We start from the raw sequence: 21476 nt of genomic DNA on the forward strand, positions 1-21476 counted from the left end.
TCAAAATCTATGGAATATCTCAAAGCTAGAAAGGAGAGGTGGCAACAACTCAGGTGAGGAAGAACTTAAGTAATGAAAATCTGACATTTTCCAATTTCAATTTAATGGCTTTACTAGATTCAAAGGCAGTTTAACAGGGCTTGGACAGAATTAAAGCATTACTATGAAAGGTCACTGATGGATAATTGATTTGAGTCTGTATATAAGGTTGCTGGATAAGAGCCACATTATTTAGGATCTCCATGGAGAAGAATGAAAGAAAGGCTACTTTCCTCAATTGACTTTAGCAGGTTCAGCTGGAATATTTTACTGTTGAAAGTTTCCTTACAGTTAGTGAAAAAAAATTCATCTTTAAAGATGAAAATGAAAGGGAAAAGTTTTATTTTAAAAATCCTAAAGAAGATTCATGAATACAAACAGATAAGATACATTCAAAGGAATCTTGTGAAATTCTTGAAAAGTAGAAACATCTAGGTAGGAAGAAACCATTTAAGAAGAAAGTACTTGATTAATAAAATAAATGAATAATACAGGTAACTGATAATCCTTAAATACACTTGATAGATGCATTGCCCTGAAGAGGAACAATGCACTGAATCCAGAACCATAGATATTGGGGGGAAAATACCTTGTCAGAAAAATATGTGTAGCTACTAAATGGGGTGCTATTTTTGACCTAAAAGCTACATATGTAGGTGTATTAACAAGAGGAAAGAAAGTAATAATTGGTAGTTGTGGAGGAAAAACTTCAAAAGAAGAATAATTAAACTGAATATCAAAGCAATCTTCCTGAGAGGATGAATTTTATATTACTCAATAGATTTAAGGGAAATTAGTCAAATTCATGTGACTAATCTGTGAATACTAACATGAACACAAAATATCACAAAAAATTTTGAACTGGTAGTTAAATAAAGAAGATAACCATTTGAGTCATTTTCATCTCTAGGTTTTTTTTTTTTTTTTGATCATATGGCTCACAGTAACAAAAATTAGGAACCCAAAATATACATGGTGGAAAGGAGACTAATACAGTTTACACATTTTATAATTTTTAGAATTTTACTTGTTCTCATAACCTAGAAAATGTGCTTCTTCAGGGATGTGTTCTTAAAGAAAAACAAATGTACCTTTGCTTGATTCTTTCCTTTTGGTTTCTTTTGGAGTATAATTCCATTCTCTTGGAATGCTCTCACGCAGACATTCAAGAACACTGTGCTTGTTTAGGCTTGTCTCACAGTTTCTCCAAGAGCTCAGCACAGATATTATCTGCTGCACAATGTCCTTGACGGCGTCAGTCAGTGCCAGTCTCAGGCATCGGATGACCTCTACCTCAGACTCCATGCACGTTGAGACTTTAAAATCAGACAGCATATTACAGTTAGCAGAATCTGGAAATATTCTGTGCCCTGTTCAGCTGGGAATTCAGCTTCTCAATAATCTAGTTTAAAGCTAGAGGAAAAGAAGGCTGCTTTTAGCCTAGAAATCATGTAATTGATAAACAGTCCATAGACATTTGAAAAAAAAAAGTTACTGCTTGGTAATAAAGGGAATGGTAGTTAAAATAACAGTGAATACCAGCATTTGCTGGTACTTTGGGGACTCTACTGGTGGATATATAAATTGTATGACCTTCTTAGATGACAACTTGACAATAATAGTAAAAGCTTTAACACTTTACTTACCTTTTAACACATTTATTCCTTCTCTGGAACTTTATCCTAAGAAATTAATTATGATTATATAAATAATATACAGAAAAATTGGGAAATAATACAAATGTCCAATAACTGGGGATTTGTTTAATTAGCTTAGGTATATCCATCTTCACAGTAAAGCCATTTATTGATTAGTTAAAAAAAAAAAAAGCAGGTTAACAATGAGATATCACCTCACACCAGTCAGAATGGCCATCATCAACAAATCTAGAAACAATAAATGCTGGAGAAGGTGTGGAGAAAAGGGACCCCTCCTGCACTGTTGATGGGAATATAAATTGATACAGCCACTATGGAGAACAGTATGGAGGTTCCTTAAAAAACTAAAAATAGAGCTACCACAAAACTCAGCAATCCTACTACTGGGCATATACCCTGAGAAAACCATCATTCAAATATACACATGTACCCCAATGTTCACTGCAGCACCACTTACAATAGCCAGGACATGGAAGCAACCTAAATGTCCATTAACAAATGAATGGATAAAGAAGATGTGGCACATATATACAATGGAATATTACTCAGCCATAAAAAGGAACAAAATTGAGTTATTTGTAATGAGGTGGATGGACCTAGAGTCTGTCATACAGAGTGAACTAAGTCAGAAAGAGAAAATCAAATACCATATGCTAACACACATATATGGAATTTTTTAAAAAAGGTACTGATGAACCTAGTGGCAAGGCAGGAATAAAGATGCACACATAGAGAATGGACTTGAGGACACAGGAGGGGGAAGGGGAAGCTGGGACGAAGTAAGAGAGTAGCACTGACATATATACATTACCAAATGTAAAATGGATGGCTAGTGGGAAGCTGTTGCATAACACAGGGAGATCAGCTTGATGCTTTGTGACAACCTGGAGGGTGGGAGGGCAGCTCAAGAGGGAGGGGATATGGCAATATATGTATATTTATAGCTGATTCACTTTGTTGTACAGCAGAAACTAACTAATTGTAATGCAATTATACTCCAAAAAAGATATTAAAAAACAAAAAAAGTGGGATGAATCTAAAGTAAAAACATTAAAATAAAAAGCTCACCCTTAAAAAAAAAGAGCAGGTTAGAAAAGAGTATGAGATACCGGTCCGGGATGATCCCACATGCCGTGGAGTGCCTGGGCCTGTGAGCCGTGGCCGCTGAGTCTGTGCGTCCGGAGCCTGTGCTCCGCAACGGGAGAGGCCACGACAGTGAGAGGCCCACGTACTGCAAAAAAACCCAAAAAACAAAAAACAAAAAACAAAACATATCTACATACATATATAAAAGAATTAAAAGATGTACTCTAAAAGGTTAATAGTGATTATCAATGACTAATGAGGTTTCAGGTGATTGTCCTCTTCCTTTCCTTCTTCTTCTTTTACTTTTTCTCCCTCCCTCCCTCCTTTCTTTCTCCCTTTCTTCCTTCCCTTCTTTCCAATAATAAGTATTACCTGCAATGATTATGTATTACTTGTGTGATAAATGCAATAAAAGTTTTTGTTTGTTTTTCTAAAATGACTGGGAAGTTCAGGGACCATCACTTGAATCAACAGAGAAGAGCACCTATATGATTTTTTTTGCCCTCAAATTTCAAGGTGATATTTCTCAAATGACAACCCATTGTTAAAACCACCATAGTGCTGAAACTAAGAGCTGGTTTTTTGAAAATATAAACAAAATTGACAAACCTTTAGCCAGACTCAACAAGAAAAAAAGAGAGAGGGTCCAAATCAATAAAATCAGAAATGAAAAAGAAGTTATGTCTGACACCACAGAAATACAAAAGATCATAAGAGACTACAACTATATGCCAATAAAATGGACAACCTAGAAGAAATGAACAAATTACTAGATATGTACAATATCCCAAGACTGAACCAGGAAGAAATAGAAAATATGAACAGACCAATTACCAGTAATGATATTGAATCAGTAATTTAAAAAAACTCCCAAAAAACAAAAGTCCAGGAACAGATGGCTTCACAGGTGAATTCTACCAGATATTTATCCTTCTCAAACTATTCCAAAAAATTCCAGAGGAGGGAAAACTTCCAAACTCATTCTACAAGGCCAGCATCACCATGATACCAAAACTAGACAAAGATATCACAAAAAAAGAAAATTACAGGCCAATATCACTGATGGACATAGATGCAAAAACCCTGAACAAAATGTTAGCAAACTGAATCCAACAATACATTAGAAGGATCATATACCATATCAAGTGGGATTTATCCCAGGGATGCAAGAATTTTTGAATATCTGCAAATCAATCAATGTGATATACCACATTAATAAATCAAAGAATAAAAACCATATGATCATCTTAAAAGATGCAGAAAAAGCTTTTGATAAAATTCAACATCCATTTATGATAAAAACTCTCCAGAAAGCAGGCATAGAGGGATCATACCTCAATATAATAAAAACCATGTATGACAAACCTACAGCTAACATCATACTCAACGATGAAAAGCTGAAAGCACATTCTCTAAGATCAGGAACAAGACAAGGATGCCCAAAGAGGTACAAACTACTATGTATAAGATAAATAAGGTACAAGGATATATTGTACAACACAGGGAAGATAGCCAATATTTTATAATAACCATAAATGGAATATAACCTTTAAAAACTGTGAATCACTATGTTGTACACCTGAACCTTGTATAATATTGTACATCAACTACACCTCAATTAAAAAAAAAAATCATGGTGAAGAGGATCTTGGTGATATCAAATGTTGAGAGTTTTATTTTTTAGCATGACATAATCATCAGTTAGGTAAACTTGTTGCTCTTTATATGAATGGTGGACGGTGTAGCTGTCTGTCTTTTTAATGATGTTTCAAGACTTTAATTCATTGAAGGACATAAAGAAGCCTTCTTCCTGTATCAGTAATTAACATTCATTTGGGTTGAACTCTTTGGAGTCATGGATTAAATGCATCTCAGATATCTAAAAATTCTAGAAAGCCAAGAATTCCTCTATTTCCTTTTGTTAAAAGGGTATGTTTATTCCTTTTAAAAATAAAATCAAGGAATTGAAAATGATAAAATAATAGACTTATCTCAAAGAATTATTTTAAAATTACATGAATTAATTTGTGTAAAGTAACTACCATATAGTAGGCACTTATGTAAGTATTTGCTATTATTATTATTACCTAAAATAAGAGTTTTCTGGAAAAATTACAATTGTACAGTGTTGCGGTTCCCAGTGTTCTCTTGATGCAGGATTCTGAAACATCTTGAGCACTAGATACTACTATAGGGAAGATTAATCAATACCCACAGATGCCTATGGTCGAGATAAGAAAGAAGAAATGGAGAACGGGGAAAAGAAAGTGGCAGGGTATTCTGGTTTCTGGCTCTGCATACAATGAGCTTGGATGTATCTACTTTATTCTAACAGCAAGTAAAAAACAGAACAGATAAAAAAAATCAACGACTCTTCCTGGATCTGTAAAAGAGGTGAGGACACAAGGCAAACCACAGCCCCCCAGACTGGAAAGACAGACAGGCAAATACAGCAAGGCACAGCTTACTGGAGTACAGACTCACAAGCAGAAACTATCCTGGGAACCAGAACCAATGTAGGAAAATCTCCACTGTAACTGATCAATTGCTGGAGGCTCAGTGTAGACAAGTCTGAGAGTTAAAACTCTAGGGAGACCCTCTCATGGGGGAGCTGTTACACTCTGTGAGTTTTACCTCCAGGAACTTGACTAGGTTTCCACAGTAGATATCAGAGAAAAATCCTCTAGTGCTTCCAGCAAGAGGAGGGAAAAAGAAACATCTGGAAATATTCCAGCACACCCTGTTTTTCTTAAGGCCCGCCCTTAGGAGACACTACTAAAACAGAGCCTAACTCACTAGGCATATTCTCAGAGCCTAACTGTCCTAGGACAGGAGAAATACTCAGCTCCAGCCCACTCTAACCATACTCTCAGACCTAAGGAAAGGGTAAGAAAAAAACTGAAATGCTTGTTAAGTACACCACAGAGGCACAGGCTCATTAAAAGACTGAGACATAGACCTATAAAATGCGTCCCCTCCTTTACACCTCTCCACCACTTAGTAAAGGCCTATTTACAGCAGTTCTTTTTACTCAGAACATCATGTCCAGCTTTCAAGAAAACAATTACAAGACAAACTAAAAGTCAAAAAATACAATTTGAAAAAACAGAGCGAGCATCAGAAACAGACATGGCAAAGATATTAGAATTGTCAGACTGGGAGTTTAAAACAGCTGTGATTAATACGTAAAGGACTCTAATGAATAAAGTAGATAGCATGCAAGAACAAATGGGCAATGTAAGTAGAGAGATGGATACTGAGAAAGAAACAGAAAGAAACACTAGCAATCAAAAACACTGTAACAAATGAAGAATGCCTTTTCTGGGCTTATTAGTAGAAGGGGAATAGCTGAGGAAAGAATCTCTGAGCTTGAGGATGTCTCAGTAGGAACTTCTAAAACTGAAAAGCAAAGAGAACAAAGACTGAAAAAAAACAAACCCCATAACCAGAAGAGAATATCCAAGGAGTATGGGACAACTATAAAGGTGTAACGTACTTGTAAAGGGAATACAAGGAGAAGACAGAAGGGACAGAAGAAATATTGAAACAATAATAACTGAGCATTTTCCCTAAATTAATGTCAAACACCGAACTACAGATCCAGGAAGTTCAGAGAACACCAAGCAGAATAAATGCTAAAAAACAAACAAACAAACAAACAAAGAATGAACAACAACAACCAAAAAAAACTATACCTAGGCATATCATTTTCAAATTACAGAAAATCAAAGATAAAGTCCTGAAAGAAGCCAGAACATAGAAACACCTTACCTATAGAGGAAGAAAGATAAGAATTACATTTAACTTCTTAGAAACCATACAAGCAAGAAGACAGTAGAATGAAATATTTAAAGTGTTGAGAGAAAAAAAAAAAAAATCAACCTAGAATTCTGCACCCTGCAAGACTATCCTTCAAAAGTGAAAGAGAAATAATGACTTACTCAAGACAAACAAAAACTGAAGAAATTTGTTGCTGGTCAACCTGACTTGCAAGAAATTTTAAAAGAAATTCTTTAGGTAGCAGGAAAACAATATAGGTCAGAAACTGAAATCTACATAAAGTAAGGAAGAACATTGAAGAGGAATAAGTGAAGGTAAAATAAAACCTTTTATTTTTCTTATTCATAACTAATCTAACAGAAAACAGTTTGTTCAAAATAATAATACCAGCAATGTGTTTAATTATGTGTGCTGATGTATATAGCATTCTTATATATGCTTATGTATAGTGAAATGAATGACAGAAATGATACACGGATGGGAGGGAGAAATTAGGATTATTTCGTTAGTATAATGTACTCACACAATCTGTGAAATGGTATAGTGTTATCTGAAAGTGGACTTAGTTGCAAACTCTGTCTTTCTATATATACTGCAAACTCTAGGGCAACCATTAAAAAAGTTAAAAAAGAAGTATAACTGATATGCTAAAAAAAGTGAGAAAATAGAATCATATAAAATGTTCAGTTAAAACCAACAAAGGCAGAACAAAATAGTGAAAGATAAAAACAAGAACAAAGAACAAGGGCAACAAATAGAAAACAGTAACAAATATGGTAGATATTAATCCAACTATATGAATAATCACTTTGAACGTCAATGGTCTAAAAGCACCAATTAAAAGACAGAGATTGATCAGTGGGGACCAAAAACCAAGACCCAACTATATGTTGTCTGTAAGAAGTCAACTTTAGATATGAAGACACATATAGATTAAAAGCAAATAGATGGAGAAAAATGTACTGTGCTAACACTAACCAAAAGAAAGCAAGAATAGTTATATTAATTTCAGGCAAAGCAGACTTCAAAATAAGGAAAGTTATTAGAGATAAGGGAGGGCATTACATAATGATAAAGGTGTCAGTTCTCCAAGAAGTCATACCAATCCTTAATGTGTATGCACCTGACAACAGAGTGTCAAACTATGTGAAGCAAAAACTGATAGAATTACAAGGAAAACTAGATGAACCTGCTATCATTGTTGGAGACTTTAGCACCCTCTATCAGAGATGTACAGATCCAGAAAGTAGAAAATCATTATGGACATAACTGAACTCAATACCACCATCAATCAGTTGGGTATAATTGACATCTATGGGCTACATCCAACAACAGCAGAATACACAGTCTTCTCAAGCTTGTATAGAACATTCACTAACATAGACCACATTCTGGGCCATAAAACATACCTTAACAAATTTTTTAGAAATATAGAGTATACCATGTTTGCTCTCAGACCACAATGGAATTACACTACAAATCAATAACAAAAAGGTAACTGGAAAATTCTGAAACAGGTGGATATTGAACAACATACTTTTAGATAATACACGGGTAAAGGTAGAAACCTCAAGAGAAACTGTAAAATACTTTGAACCAAATGAAGATAAAAACACAACGTAAAATTTGTCAGATGTAGCAAAAACGCTTAGAGGGAAATTTAGAGCACAGAATGCATATACTAGAAAAGAAGAAAGATCTAAAATCAAGAATCAAAGTTTTCCCCTTAGGAAACTAGAAAAAGAAGAGCAAATTAAACCCAAGCTAAGCAGAAGAAAAGAAGTAATAAGAATTAGAGCAGAAATCATGAACCTGAAAACAGGAAATCAATAGAGAAAATCAAAACTAAAAGCTGGTTCTTTGAAAAGATCAATAAAATCAATAAGCCTCTAGTCAGGCTAACTAAGAAATAAAGAGAGAGCATGCAAACTATTAATATCAGAAATAAAAGAAGGAACATCACTACAGATCCCATGGACATTAAAAGGATAGTAAAGGAATACTATGAACTACTCTATGCTCCCAAAATTTGATAATCTAAATGAAATGAACTAATTCCCTGAAAGACACAATCTGCCAAAATTCACAAAAAAAGAAATATACAATCTGAATAGGCCTATATCCATAAAAGAAATTTAATCAATAACTAATAATCTTCCAAAACAAAGCACCAGGCCCAGGTGGGTTCACTGGTGAAATTTTACCAAACATTTAAAAAAAGAAATTATACCAATTCCTTTCAATCTCTTTCAGAACATAGAAACAGAGGGACTACTTCCTAACTCATTTTGAAGCCAGCATTACCTGAATACCAATGAGACAAAGACATTACCAAAAAAGAAAGCTACAGATCAATATATCTCATGAACATAGATACAAAAATCCTAAACAAAATATTAGCCAATTGAACTTAATGATGCATAAAAAGAATTATACACCATGACCAAGTGGGATTTATCCAAGATATGCAAGGCCGTTTCAACATTAGAAAATCTGTAAGTACACAACTGTTAGTGAGAACAAAATCTGTAAAGGACAAAAATAAAATCTAGACACTTAACAATGTAACATTCATAACATCTGGCATTTTTTCCATAACATAAAAAAACAAAAAGAAAAAAGCTGTGATCCATAATCAGGAGAAAAATCACCCAATAGAAATACACTCAAAAATGATAGAAATGAAAAAAAAATGATAGAAATGATGGAATGAGCAAACAAGGGTTTAAATTAAAACAGACTTCATACATATGTGCAAGGATTTTAAAATGAGGAGAGATATACAAAATATAAAAAGGAACTAAATGGAATTGCTAGAAATTAAAAATATCTGGAATAAAAAAATTCACTGGATAGTCTTAATAGCAGTTATGCACTGCAGAAGAAAAGATCCTTGAATTTGAAGGTACAATATAAAGTGTCCAAACCAAACCACAGAGAGAAAGAAGGCAAAAAAATAAAAACCAAACAAGAACAAAATCAAAGAATACAGCTTCAGTGATATGTGGGATAATACCAAGAGGTCTAATAATAAGAATCCCAGAAAAAAAGTGGTGGTAGCGGGGACAAAAGATAAAATATCCCAAGAGAGAATGGCTGAAAAATTTACAGATATGATAAAAAACTAAACATCATCAGATACAAAAGCTCAACAAACCCCAAGAAGAATAAATACAAAGGAAACCAAAACAAAGCACATCATAATAAAATTGCTGCAAAGTAGTGATAAAGAGAAAAATCTTAAAATGAACAACAAAAAGAAGACACATTATATAAAAGGAAACATACACTTTAAAACCTATACTGATTTATCATCAGAAACAATGCAAGCCACAAAATAGAATAATGTCTTCAAAGTGCTGAGTGAAAAAGGAAAACGAAAGACAACAAAAAAAATCTCTGAACCCAAAATTCTATGTCTGATGAAGAATATATCAGATATGAAGACAAAGCCCTTTTTTCATGCAAATAAAATAAATTGATGGCAGAAAATTTGTAGTACATGAAATGTTAAAGGAAGTATTGATACTTCAGGTAGAAAGAAAATGATATCCGTCAGAAACCTAGATCTATACAAGTAAAAGAAGAGTACCAGAAATAGTAGATAGATGGACAAATATGAAAGACTTTCTTCTCATTTCTAGCTTCTTTAAACTGTAACTGACTAAAACAAAACAAAAAAAAACCCAATAGATTGTGGGGTTTATAACATTAGTAGAAATTACACGACAACACTAGCATAAAGAACAGGAGAGAGTAAATAGAAATATACTTAGATTAGATGTAAAAGTGGTATAATAGTAAAAAAGTAAACTGTGATGAGTTAAAGATACTCATCATAAGATGTAAACCTTGGAACAACTACTAAAATAAATAGAGTTATATCTAATAGGCCATTAGCAAAGATAAAATGTAATACTGAAGAATACTCAGTTAATCTAAAGAAGACCAAAATAAACGTTAAAAGGAATAAAGGTGGGACAAGCAGAAAGCAAATAATATAGTCATGTAGTTCCAAGTGTTAGAATAGAGGATCCACAATTAGATATGCATTTGTTCATTTGATTGTTCATGTCAATTGTTCATTTGATTTCTGACAAAAACACTGAAGTAATTCAACTGGGAAAGAACAGGGATTTCTAAAAAGGATGCTGGGAAAAATTGCATGTTTGTATGAAAAAGTATGAATTTCAACACTTACACCACACAAAAAAGCAGCAACTTGAAATTAATCATAGAATTAAATATTAAAAACTAGAACTATAAAATTCCCAGAAGAAAACATAGGAGAAATCTTGGCACTCTTTAGATAAGCAAATAGTTCTTAGGACACAAAAAAGCACTACTATAAAGAAAACTGTTAAGTTGGACTCATCAAAATTGCAAGCTTCTCCCTATCAAAAGACCTTGTTAAGGGAATGAAAAAGTAAGCAATAGACTGTGGAGAAAAATGTTTTAATACATTATCTTGACAAATAACTTGTATCAAGAATATATAAAGGACTCTTTACAACTCAGTAAGACAAATAATCCAATTAATAAATGAAGAAAAGTTTTGAACAGATATTTTACAAAAGAATTTTTTTCAAATGACTGTTAAGAACACGAAGAGGTGTTTGATGTCATTAATCACCAAGGAATTGTAAATTAAAGTCACAGTGAGATAATAGCACATACTCCTTAGACTGAATAAAAGCAAAAAGACAATTCCAAGTGTTGATGAGGTATAGAGCAACCCAAACACTCTTACATTACTGGTGGGAATGTAAAAAGACAGGATTACTTTGAAAAACAGTTTAGTAGTTTCTTATAAAGTTTAACTCACAGTATGTGTTAAAGACATTTATTTCTTTTAAAAGAAAAAGGGAGTTAAGGAGTAGTGTGACTGAAGTACAGTCAAAGTAACTTACGCTTTGATAGTTTCATTTGCCCAACTAAAGTTTGCTGACCTACTCTGAGAGTACAGGCCTGAAATGATTGCTACCAAATCTATTACTTATAGTGTATTGGCCTTTGAAATGCCCACATGAGGTCCCCAATTTAATTGTTTTTTGTATTTCTATCTTTTGTAATCTTTTTTAAATGGATATTTCCACTCTTGTTTTCCTCCCTAGCTTATGTTCATTCTAAGGAGTTATGTGTTGGATTTCTAATTATTAAATCAAATTATGTGTTTCATTACGGAATTCAAATGTTCACAAAGCAAATGTTTCAAAAAGTTTAGTCTAATAGAAAAAAATAAAGAGAAATAACATGGCCTGTGATCAGAAATTCTGTTTTTTTGTTCTGAATCTGCAATTTAATCAGTGGATAATCTTAGGCAAGTCTCTTAACATTTCTGACCCTGGTTTACTTAGCAATAAGATGAGGATACTGCCTACTTCATCCTCACCTTTATACCCTAAAATCATAAGACTGTGATATATTATGGATAAACTATACAGAAACCATAGACAGGAGGAAGAAAGGTGTTTCAGGAGGAAGAAAATACACCAGTTTTTAAATAATGTACTCCAGTCGATCTGGGTAATTATATTTACTGACACACAGATCTGTTAGTGGTAAAATGCAAATATTGTGGGATTATGATGTGTCTCAGCTGTATTTCCTTTAAACCTGTCATATTTTCAAGTCAAACAGAAACCACCATAAAGGGCTTAATTTTGTTATGAATTAGTATATTTTATTATCTTAATAGCATTTTTAAGATACCTGTGATTGGTAACAGAAGAAAAGGGAAACGTTTGCAAAGACTTAAATAGGGGAGAAAACACAAAGGCATTGTCCCTCACAACCACTGCAAGGTCTTAGGTTCCAGAGAATATATAATGTTGATGGAGAAACAACTTGTACAAAGGCCAGGGATGTTTCACCAGTTTGAAGTTCTGCCCCTTTGAGCCCCTCGACAAAATTCGAGGGGCTCTATGAATATGTGTACTACTTGTTCCTGTTCCAGGAGACTTGTCTGACCATGGGGAGGTGGGTTTGCTCAATGTGTAGATGGGAGAGAAGACTGATTAGAAGCAAGCAGCAGTTTTGCTTTCTCAGGCCACCACCTGAAACCCATTGATCTCTTCTAAGTCATTTTCAGTACAGTTTTGTGCTGAGTGACAGATGGTTCAAGGACTTAAGAACTGAAAGATAAATAATGGTTGAAGCATGTGGGTCACCAATTCTTTATATCTTGTGAGAGAATTCAGCTCTTACCCTGACCAGAAACAACTAAAACCAGCAGGGGGTGGAGGGGGCTTTCAAGGTTGTTTTTCTTTCAGTTCAATAAAGTCTTCATCAGAAATAATGCAGTCTTTTAAACTTAGAAGACTGACCATTTGGGGGGTTAAAAAGAAACAGTGAGAGAATACATGAAAACTAGAAAATAAGACTTTAAAAGGAGATAATTATTACAGAGTCTTTAAGTGATAGATTCAGGGTTTTGAAATCATTACATAAAGTTATCTATTGCTACTTTGCAGGGATAATGACCAAGAGAAGATGTAACATAATGACTTAAAAATAGTTTAAAAGGTATTCATGTCTGGAGGATAGTTAAAAAGTACAGGAAGAAGGAAACAATGATATGAGCCAGTTAGATTTTTTATATGGATTCTAGTAAATATTTTAAGGAAAGGTTGGTCAGTCCCAAAAAAGTGTATAAGAAAGCATATAGGTTGAAAGCCAAATGTAAATGATTTAAATAGTTAATGGACTAACAGAATAACCACTAAGTCCTCTTCCTTCATTTCCCCAAGACATTAAGTATAGAGATTTAAAGGCAGAATATTAAGGATAAAACAATGTGAGAGGGCTTCCCCGGTGGCGCAGTGGTTGAGAATCCGCCTGCCAATGCACGGGACACGGGTTCAATCCCTGGTCCGGGAAGATCCCACATGCCGCGGAGCAACTAAGCTCGTGTGCCACAACTACTGAGCCTGTGCTCTAGAGCCCGTGAGCCACAACTACTGAGCCCGCGTGCTGCAACTACTGAAGCCCGCGCGCCTAGAGCCGGTGCTCCGCAACAAGAGAAGCCACTGCAATGAGTAGCCCGCGCACCGCAACGGAGAGTAGCCCCCGCTCGCGGCAACTAGAGAAAGCCCGCGCGCAGCAACGTAGACCCAACACAGCCAAAAATAAATAAATTAATTAAATAAATTTTTAAAAAAATTAAAAAACAATGTGAGAATGTTTACACCTGGTCCTGAAGGTGGGGTAACCCATGAACACTTCCTATTCGGATATGCAACCCGTTCTGTCTTTAATATCCACTCCAGCTGCGGGCAAAAGAACAATACGACTGGGGAAAACACATACTGTCCCCAGAACAATGATAGGACATAATTGCCTTGTAGAGAGAGATGCACTATATGATCATAATAATAAATGCCTTTTACATTTGAAGAAAATTGGCCAGCAGTTTTGTCCATCAGTTTGTTTATTAATAAAAGCACTCAAGAATCACAAAGTATTTTTCACATCTTACTAATTTCTTATATGCTCAATAGCAAAACATAATCTGTGGTAAATATTAAATTTTTATGAGAGAACACTACCTAATAATAAAAAAAAATCTGCATTACATAATTTCCCCCCTCAACTTTCCCCTCACCCTTGTCCCAAGTATGTTAAATTTTGACAGGAACTAATGGTTAATGATTCCCAAAAGAAGACTTTATACTGAAAAAATGTAAGATAATCCTTTACAAATAACAGATTCAGCAAAACTGACAACAATAAAATTTTTAAAACATCTTTAAAGATATATTTAAGTATCTATAAAACACTTCTTTTACAAATAGAAAATTTCTCATACCTGGAATGTTATATAAAAAGTCCCATAAATGTTCTTCTTCCATGTAGCTCACAAAAACATTTCCAAATGTTTGTGGAGAAAAATTGCAGTGGTACAATACTTTAAAGATAGCTTCGATCAAGTTGGATCCTTGGTTCACATTACTTTCTATATCAGAACCTTGTTCTTGAAAGGTGTGTTCTTAAAAGGAATAAAAATGGTTTAGTAAGGTAGGTATCAATGAATATGATTACATTCTCATCACTTACTCTAGCATAATATCATAAAAATGTATTTGATTAATATTTACATAATAAGAGAAACGCCACAGTCTTTCAGGTCAATGGTTCATCAAACTCAATATAATTTCTGAGATAATCCTGGATATTTGTGGGGGAAAAAGTTGTGAGAAGGACAACATGACATCACTTCAAAGGGCAGTGCTAGTTTCCCTTTAGTTCAGAATTCTTACTTTTTTGATTTCTTTTCTCATTTAAAAGTAACACGCATTCATTCTAGAAACTGTAAAAAATTCAGACTAAGAAACTAAGAAAACTAAAATTGTACCAAATCCTACCAATCAGTGATAGCTACTATATTTGGTGCAGTATTTCATTCATATTATATACAAATATACACAAATATATATATTTTTATATGTATACATATATGTATATGTAAGTATATGTATGTATAACTTGAACACCAAATAGAGTTATTCTATATGCACCCTCTTGTTATTGAAAATCTTAAAACTAGATGAATCTTTGTATCTCTGGGATTTGTGTTCTGAACATTATTATACCCTTTATTCAGAACATAAATTTCATAGGAAATTCACATTTATAGTGTTCTATAGTATTATGCTATCAATTCTACAAATAAATTTATATGTTTCTCAAACCCATAGATCCTGCCATTTCAGAATGAAGAGGTTTATCAGCTGGTTTCTCAACAAAACCAAATAGGAATTCTCACAAAGACAGAGCCATTTTAATCACTCTTTTCTGTCCTCCTCTGGCTCCATTATGACTTCTTCAAAGATCAGTTCCTATACTGTTGCATCTACAGGTAGGACTGAAAAGGTGAAATAATTTCTATTTTGTCTAGATAATTAGCATGATATGTCCAGTATCATAATATGTAAAAATATTGATTGAATTAAAGATACTCTCATAAAGTTTCTTATATTTTAAATATATTGAAAAAATATAACCTAGATCATTTTGGAACGAGTACATTTCCTTTTCTTGCTCATTTGGAAGCTCATCGCTTCTATGGTTCTTCTTGATAATTTTATTTCTGTGATTTGATTTTCATGATCTAGACAGCCTTCCTCAGGATTTTTGCTGGAACTATTGGTAAAGTGATGTTCTCTTTGTACTGGGTTGCTAAGCTGGTAGAAAGTAGGCTGGAAGCTACTGATGTCCATTCTGGGGAGAACTCCATTGAGAAGGAAGTCGATAAGGTAAGTAGAACCAAGAGATGGAGAGAACAGTCCTGATGGGATGACACTGTGTGAGAACCTGGATCCAGTAACGCCTGTATACTTATGTTAGCTGAGCTGATAACTTTCCCTTTTTGGTTAAACCAGGTTAATTTGGGTTTCTGTCACTTGCAATCTAAAAGGTCCTAAGTTTTCATCAAGCACAAAAGGTTAAATGACAAAGAGTCCTAGTCCAGGCATTCATAATTTCATCTTTTTTATCCAAATAGTCTCCTCAGTCCTCTCTGCGTTTCCCTCCCTCTAATTCAGCTTACATTCAACTATCAGTTATCCTTCATGTCATCGCCCCATGTTTAAACCTTCCCCTGCTCCTACACTTTGTTAGAAATTCCTGAACCTGAAAATCAAGAGTTTCCACAATCTTTTCCCAAATTATGTTTCAATCCGCAGTCATCTGCTCCTCCCAAACTGGTGTACTTGCTTTCCTTGCACATGTTCCCTCCTATCGCCTTTTGTTTGTCTCAACCACTTCACTAGTCTAGAATGTTCTGCTCCAATAAAATTCCCAAGATTTAATCAGTCAATTACTATGTCAGCAGCCATATTAGACGCTAAGGCCTACACCTTCCAGGGATTCACTGCCTGTGTGTGTGTGTGTGTGTGTGTGTGTGTGTGTGTGTGTGTGTGTGTGTTTGTGGGGGGGAATGATAGATATGTAAACAATCATTACAGCAATGTAAAGATAGGTAGGGTTACAGTACATCCTGGTTTGCCTCAGGCAGTCCTGGTTTATGTCTGTTGTTCTGGTGTAATTAGTAGCAGCATCCTCTTTCACCCTTAAACTGGGTCCCAGTTTAAATGACGAATTATCCGATCACCTTAAGTCTAAGTGCCTTAAGTATAAGGTACTATGAAAATATAGAGGATGATGTTTTAAATTTGGGGATAGGAACGCAGAGAAGGCATCTTCTCTCTGAGAGAAGACCATGTCTCAGCGAAGTCTTTAAGGAGGAGTAGAAATTTACTGGCACGACAAGGTTGAGGTGGGAAAGGTGCTTTCCAGGAAGACAGAAGAGTTGGTACAATGGTGAGAAGACAGGTTGCTGCTGGTAGGGTGGCATGGCTGAAGTGTGAATGGTATGCAGGAGGGAGAGATAAAGCTAGACAATCAACACAGCCTGAATAATCTAAGGCCCCATGAATCATGCACTGACAATACAGATGGAGAAAGGGGGATGGTATGAGGAATATTATAATAAAAATAATGAGTTTTATTAGCATTAACATTGTTGTTATTACCATATAAATGTGTCAAAATACTTCAGTGTATATTTTTTATTTCTATTTTCCCTTGCCTCGAAAAAAGTAGTCTGTTTACCTGCCTCAGGGATTTTTGCTATTTGAAAAGCAACAAGTAGACTGAAGTCAGTTGCCCACCCAGACTTAAAAAAAAAAAAAAAAAAGAAAAAAAAAGCTAAATCCATTGAATAGTTATTAGTTTGAACTAAATGAAATAGCCATTTTTTAAGGCCAAAAAATACTGGTACTATATATTGGTACTATGATACCAAAGTGGAATCATATGTGTCTGGCAGGTGGACAGAGGCAAGGGTCATGAGGGCTCAGAGAGAGGAGACCTCTGGGACTGGAGAGAGACATCTGTGGGTTGCAAGGGCTTTGCTGGAAGGCAGAGCTCAGGGAGGCTTGTCAGGGTGAGGCACGGAGGGAAGCTGGATCCTTGACACAGGTTCTCAGTCTCAAAGGTTACAAGCCACACCTGGCTGCTGTGCTTGGCAGGAGCATTTGGACAGGGATAAGGGTATTTCTGCAGTAACTAGGGTGACCAGATAACTGATGATCAAAACAGTCTCACAGGGACTTCTGCATGACCCCGGGGTAAGGGTGGGAGCTCTAGGAATAGCTACAGTTAAATGTCCTACCAGCCAGGCAGGAGGCGCTCAGAATCCTCTTAAAATTGATTTGAAGACAGTAAGCGACTTAGATATTCCTTGTATATCTGAGTTCGTGAATTGAGATTCATACCAACTCTGTAAAAACAAAGTTACTAACCACAAATTACACTATGCTGAACATCACATGAGCTGCATTAAGTGTAATTTCATCCTCCTAACACTCTACAGAATGGGTGCCGGTTATCCCAGCTTTACAGATGAAAAAGTGAAATTGAGAAAAATTAAGTAACTTGCCCCAAGATCACAGAGGCAGTAAGAATTTGCCTGTGCTGTTTGCATTAAACTATAATCTCAAATTTCTCAAAGGCTGCTTTGACATTTTATTGTTAATAACCTCTGAATGCAAAGTACTCAGTCTAAACCAGGTATTTGGTATGTGGTAATTGATGGTCTTCATACAAAATACCTCAATTTCACGTAGCTTTCTACAATTTCACATATATGACCTCATTACCTCTCTAGTACTGTTTCCTTAGTGGACTTTCTATGAATGTGCATCTTGTCTTTAGGTATCTTCCCACAGCACCTGGAACACTGCTACATGCTTAACTAATGTTTGAATACTAAAGAAAGAAGGAAGGGAGGAAGGGAGAAAGAAAGAAATCTCTTGAGTAGTTTTGTTGGGTTTTGGTCCATCTAGTAATTGGTTTTTTTTGGAATGACATTTACCTCCTAGTCATAGTATTCAAACGTCATTTTCCCCTGCAAACCTCATCCTCCTCATATCCACTGCTTCCTTTCTTTTCACCTACTCCTTGAAAACTCTCTTCTCTCTTGACTTCCTTAGAGCCATGCTTTCTTGGTTTCAGGGTGCCTTGTGGGCTGTCTTTTCTATAGCTCTCTCTCTTCTATCATCTAGAACTGGGGTTGGCAAATGAAGAAACTAAATCTTAAAGAGGCTTACCCTTAATGAATAAAGGAGAAAAAAAAGCATTTAATGAATAAAGGAGAAAAAAAGCATTTTATGAATAATCGAGAAAATAGCTACATTCAATAAAGACTAATAGCTGAGCAATTGATTCTAGTTCCTTGAAAACCGATCATCAGTACATGGCATACACAGGCAATTCTGTATGTTGAAAAATTATTTTGTGTTATTTACATATTAGTAAACATAGATAGGCAAACCTCTTTGAAACAGTTCTGGCTGTATGGACCTGTATCTACTAGGATTCTTCCTCATGCTTTTTAGAAGGCAAGATTTTCCAAAGTGTGTTTCGTGGGATGTTAATGGGTAGCACATATGTCCTGGAAGTGCTGGCTCCAACAATAGTAAACACTTTTGTTTTCTGCAGGATTTTTCACAGCCTTTATTCATGAGCTCTGTGACCCTCTACGAAGGTATTTTAGTATACACATAGTGTTTCTAAGTATTTTTGACCATGAAACCCTTTTCTAGTATTGTGTCTAGCAAGACTACTATTCAATAAAACTGAATCTAGGAATCATGTTTGCAAAGAGTCTCTTACATTACCTTTAAGCCCTTTGGATTTGCAAATCAAAGTGAGCAGTTCAAATGGAAAAGGTACAAGGTAGAAGCACAAAGGGCTATTTTGCATAAGAAGATTGTCAATTGGAAGAGAAATTACTAACCAGGTCACCAAAGTTGGATTTAATTTTAATTCAAAAGCATCATTTGTGGAGCAAGAGGAATTTTGCTTTAGCAGTAGGCACTGGCAAGACTAACAAAGCACGGCCAAAATAGGTCTTTAAAACTTTGACTCTTACGCCACAGATTTATATCAAGTTCTAACTGATTAAGAAACATAATGTGATTATATGGCTGGAAGGCACCTCACAGGGAAGTCAGTAAATATTTGGTCAATAAATGAATAAATCTTTGCTGATTGAATAAATAAAAACGTCTTCCAGCATTTGTGACAATGGTGACCTAGCTTGCTTTTGAATACTTTCAGGGGTGGGATATCCACCACCATTCAAGGCAGCCGTCCCTCTGCTGGACAGCTCAAGTTACCAAACTGTTTTGCATTTTAAAAATATAGAGAGAGCACTTATGTGAAAGGACTACAGAAATCTGGGCAAGTCTCTTTAGTGAATAGAGAAAAGAAGAGCACTTCCTCAGTTATCATTATGGATGACAATTCAGGGTTTTTGACTGACAGACTGACAGCCAAAATCCATTTCCTTTTAACTTATTCCCAAGCATGTCCACGTGTTGAACTGCACAGCCTATTATTTTTTTCTTTTTTACGTGAAGACTTAACATATTTGAAGATCGCTATCCTGCCTCCTCTAGTTCTTTTCTTCTCCAAGTTAGACATACCCAGTTTATTTAAGCAAGGCATGGCCTGGTTTTTACTTAACATCTTAGCACTTTTCACTCTTCAGTGGGCACTCTCCATTGAAGCAGCCTGTGCCAAAAAAAGACCACTAAGCATAAGTGCACTATTGGTCCAAATTCTGCAACTGGCAGCCCTAGGAGTGAGAGGCAAGTTTTGAGCTCCATCTGTGCTCCTGAATAAGCACAAAGTCCACAGAATGTGAAACTGAGTTAAAGCTATTTCAAAGAGAAATTCCTTCTGTAAGGCAGACACCAAGCCTATATGTCCAGCAGGAATGGTCCCTCTAACTTCTTAAGTTAAAGAGAATGGGCTGTTTAACTTCTCTCCCATGGTCTCTGAAAAAAGCACCATGTGCAGGTCCTCATGCCAAATGACCACCTTGCAGAGAAGTGATAAAGCCACTGTGGGCACTTGGGTGCTGCACAATATTCTAGAACAAGGGTTGGCAACTATAGCCCAGGAGACATGTCCAGCCTGATGCCTGTTTCAGTAAGGTCCACAGCTAAGAATGGTTTTTACATTTTCAAATCTCTGAAAAACATCAAAAGTAGAATATGATTTCTGACAAACAAAAATTATGTGAAATTCAAATTTCAGTGTGCATAAATAAAGTTCCATTGGAATACTGGTGATGGGGCTCAGGAATGCTACCCCAAAATATGGCACCTTGGCATATAAGCTGAAGGAGCTTGAGAAAAGAGCAGAAACAGGAAAGTCGCTCTGAAATTCCCCCTGCCCTTCTCCCCTGAAACAGGTCATGAAACCCTCACATCAGAGGTGCCCGCCCTATACCAGGAGGAAAGGTGCACCCTTATCTCTGAAGTCAAAACGATGCTGAGAAGAATCCTAGCAAATAAGCCTTGCTAAGTTTCCCCCAATTTGTTACACTTAACCTTATACTCCTTGACCTATCATATTTCTCCACAACTGTCCATTCTTCATTAAACCTAGCATAAAGATATTTTCTGTTTCTTTGGATCTTCATCTCCTTATGAAGTCTCTTGTGTCATGTAGAACTTATATTAAATAAATTTGTATGCTTTTATCCTGTTACTCTATCTTTGTCAGTTTAATTTTCAAACCCAGCCAGTGACTGTAAGAAAGCTGAGGAAAACTTTTTCCTCCCCAGCACAGCCATGTGATTTGCTTATGTATGGTCTGTACCTGCTATAATGGTAGAGGTCGGTAGTTGTGATAGAGACTGTGTGGCCTACAAAGTCCTCTATCTATAGTCCATCTGGCCCTCTATAGAAAATGTTTGCTGACTTCTATTCTAGAATACTGAAGAAAGCATACATATATTCCAAACATCTAATACTACATAAGGACATCTTCCGTCTATTCCCAAATAACTCACAAGCAAAAGTAGGTGTTAGCTCTCCAAGCAGCACTTCTTCATCACCC

General features: G+C 35.4%; 1 protein-coding gene across 2 annotated transcripts in view; it reads right to left on the reverse strand.

Moving 5' to 3' along the window:
- KIAA0825 (KIAA0825 ortholog) overlaps positions 1-21476 on the reverse strand; it is a 412907-nt gene that overhangs the window by 215249 nt on the left and 176182 nt on the right. For both annotated transcript variants that reach the window (XR_016392453.1, XM_089908366.1), the window contains exons 16-17: positions 14371-14550; positions 1131-1355 (exon numbers count right to left, since the gene is read on the reverse strand). Coding sequence is in view for 1 of the 2 variants with exons in the window: in XM_089908366.1 (XP_089764492.1) it covers positions 1131-1355; positions 14371-14550 (405 nt within the window). In the remaining variant the exon portion in view is untranslated. The remainder of the gene's footprint in view (positions 1-1130; positions 1356-14370; positions 14551-21476) is intronic.

Source organism: Delphinapterus leucas, chromosome 3 (genome assembly GCF_059928025.1).
Source record: "Delphinapterus leucas isolate spDelLeu-1000000601 "Yukka" chromosome 3, BTC_Dleu_Yukka2, whole genome shotgun sequence".
In the NCBI taxonomy this organism is placed as follows: domain Eukaryota; kingdom Metazoa; phylum Chordata; class Mammalia; order Artiodactyla; family Monodontidae; genus Delphinapterus; species Delphinapterus leucas.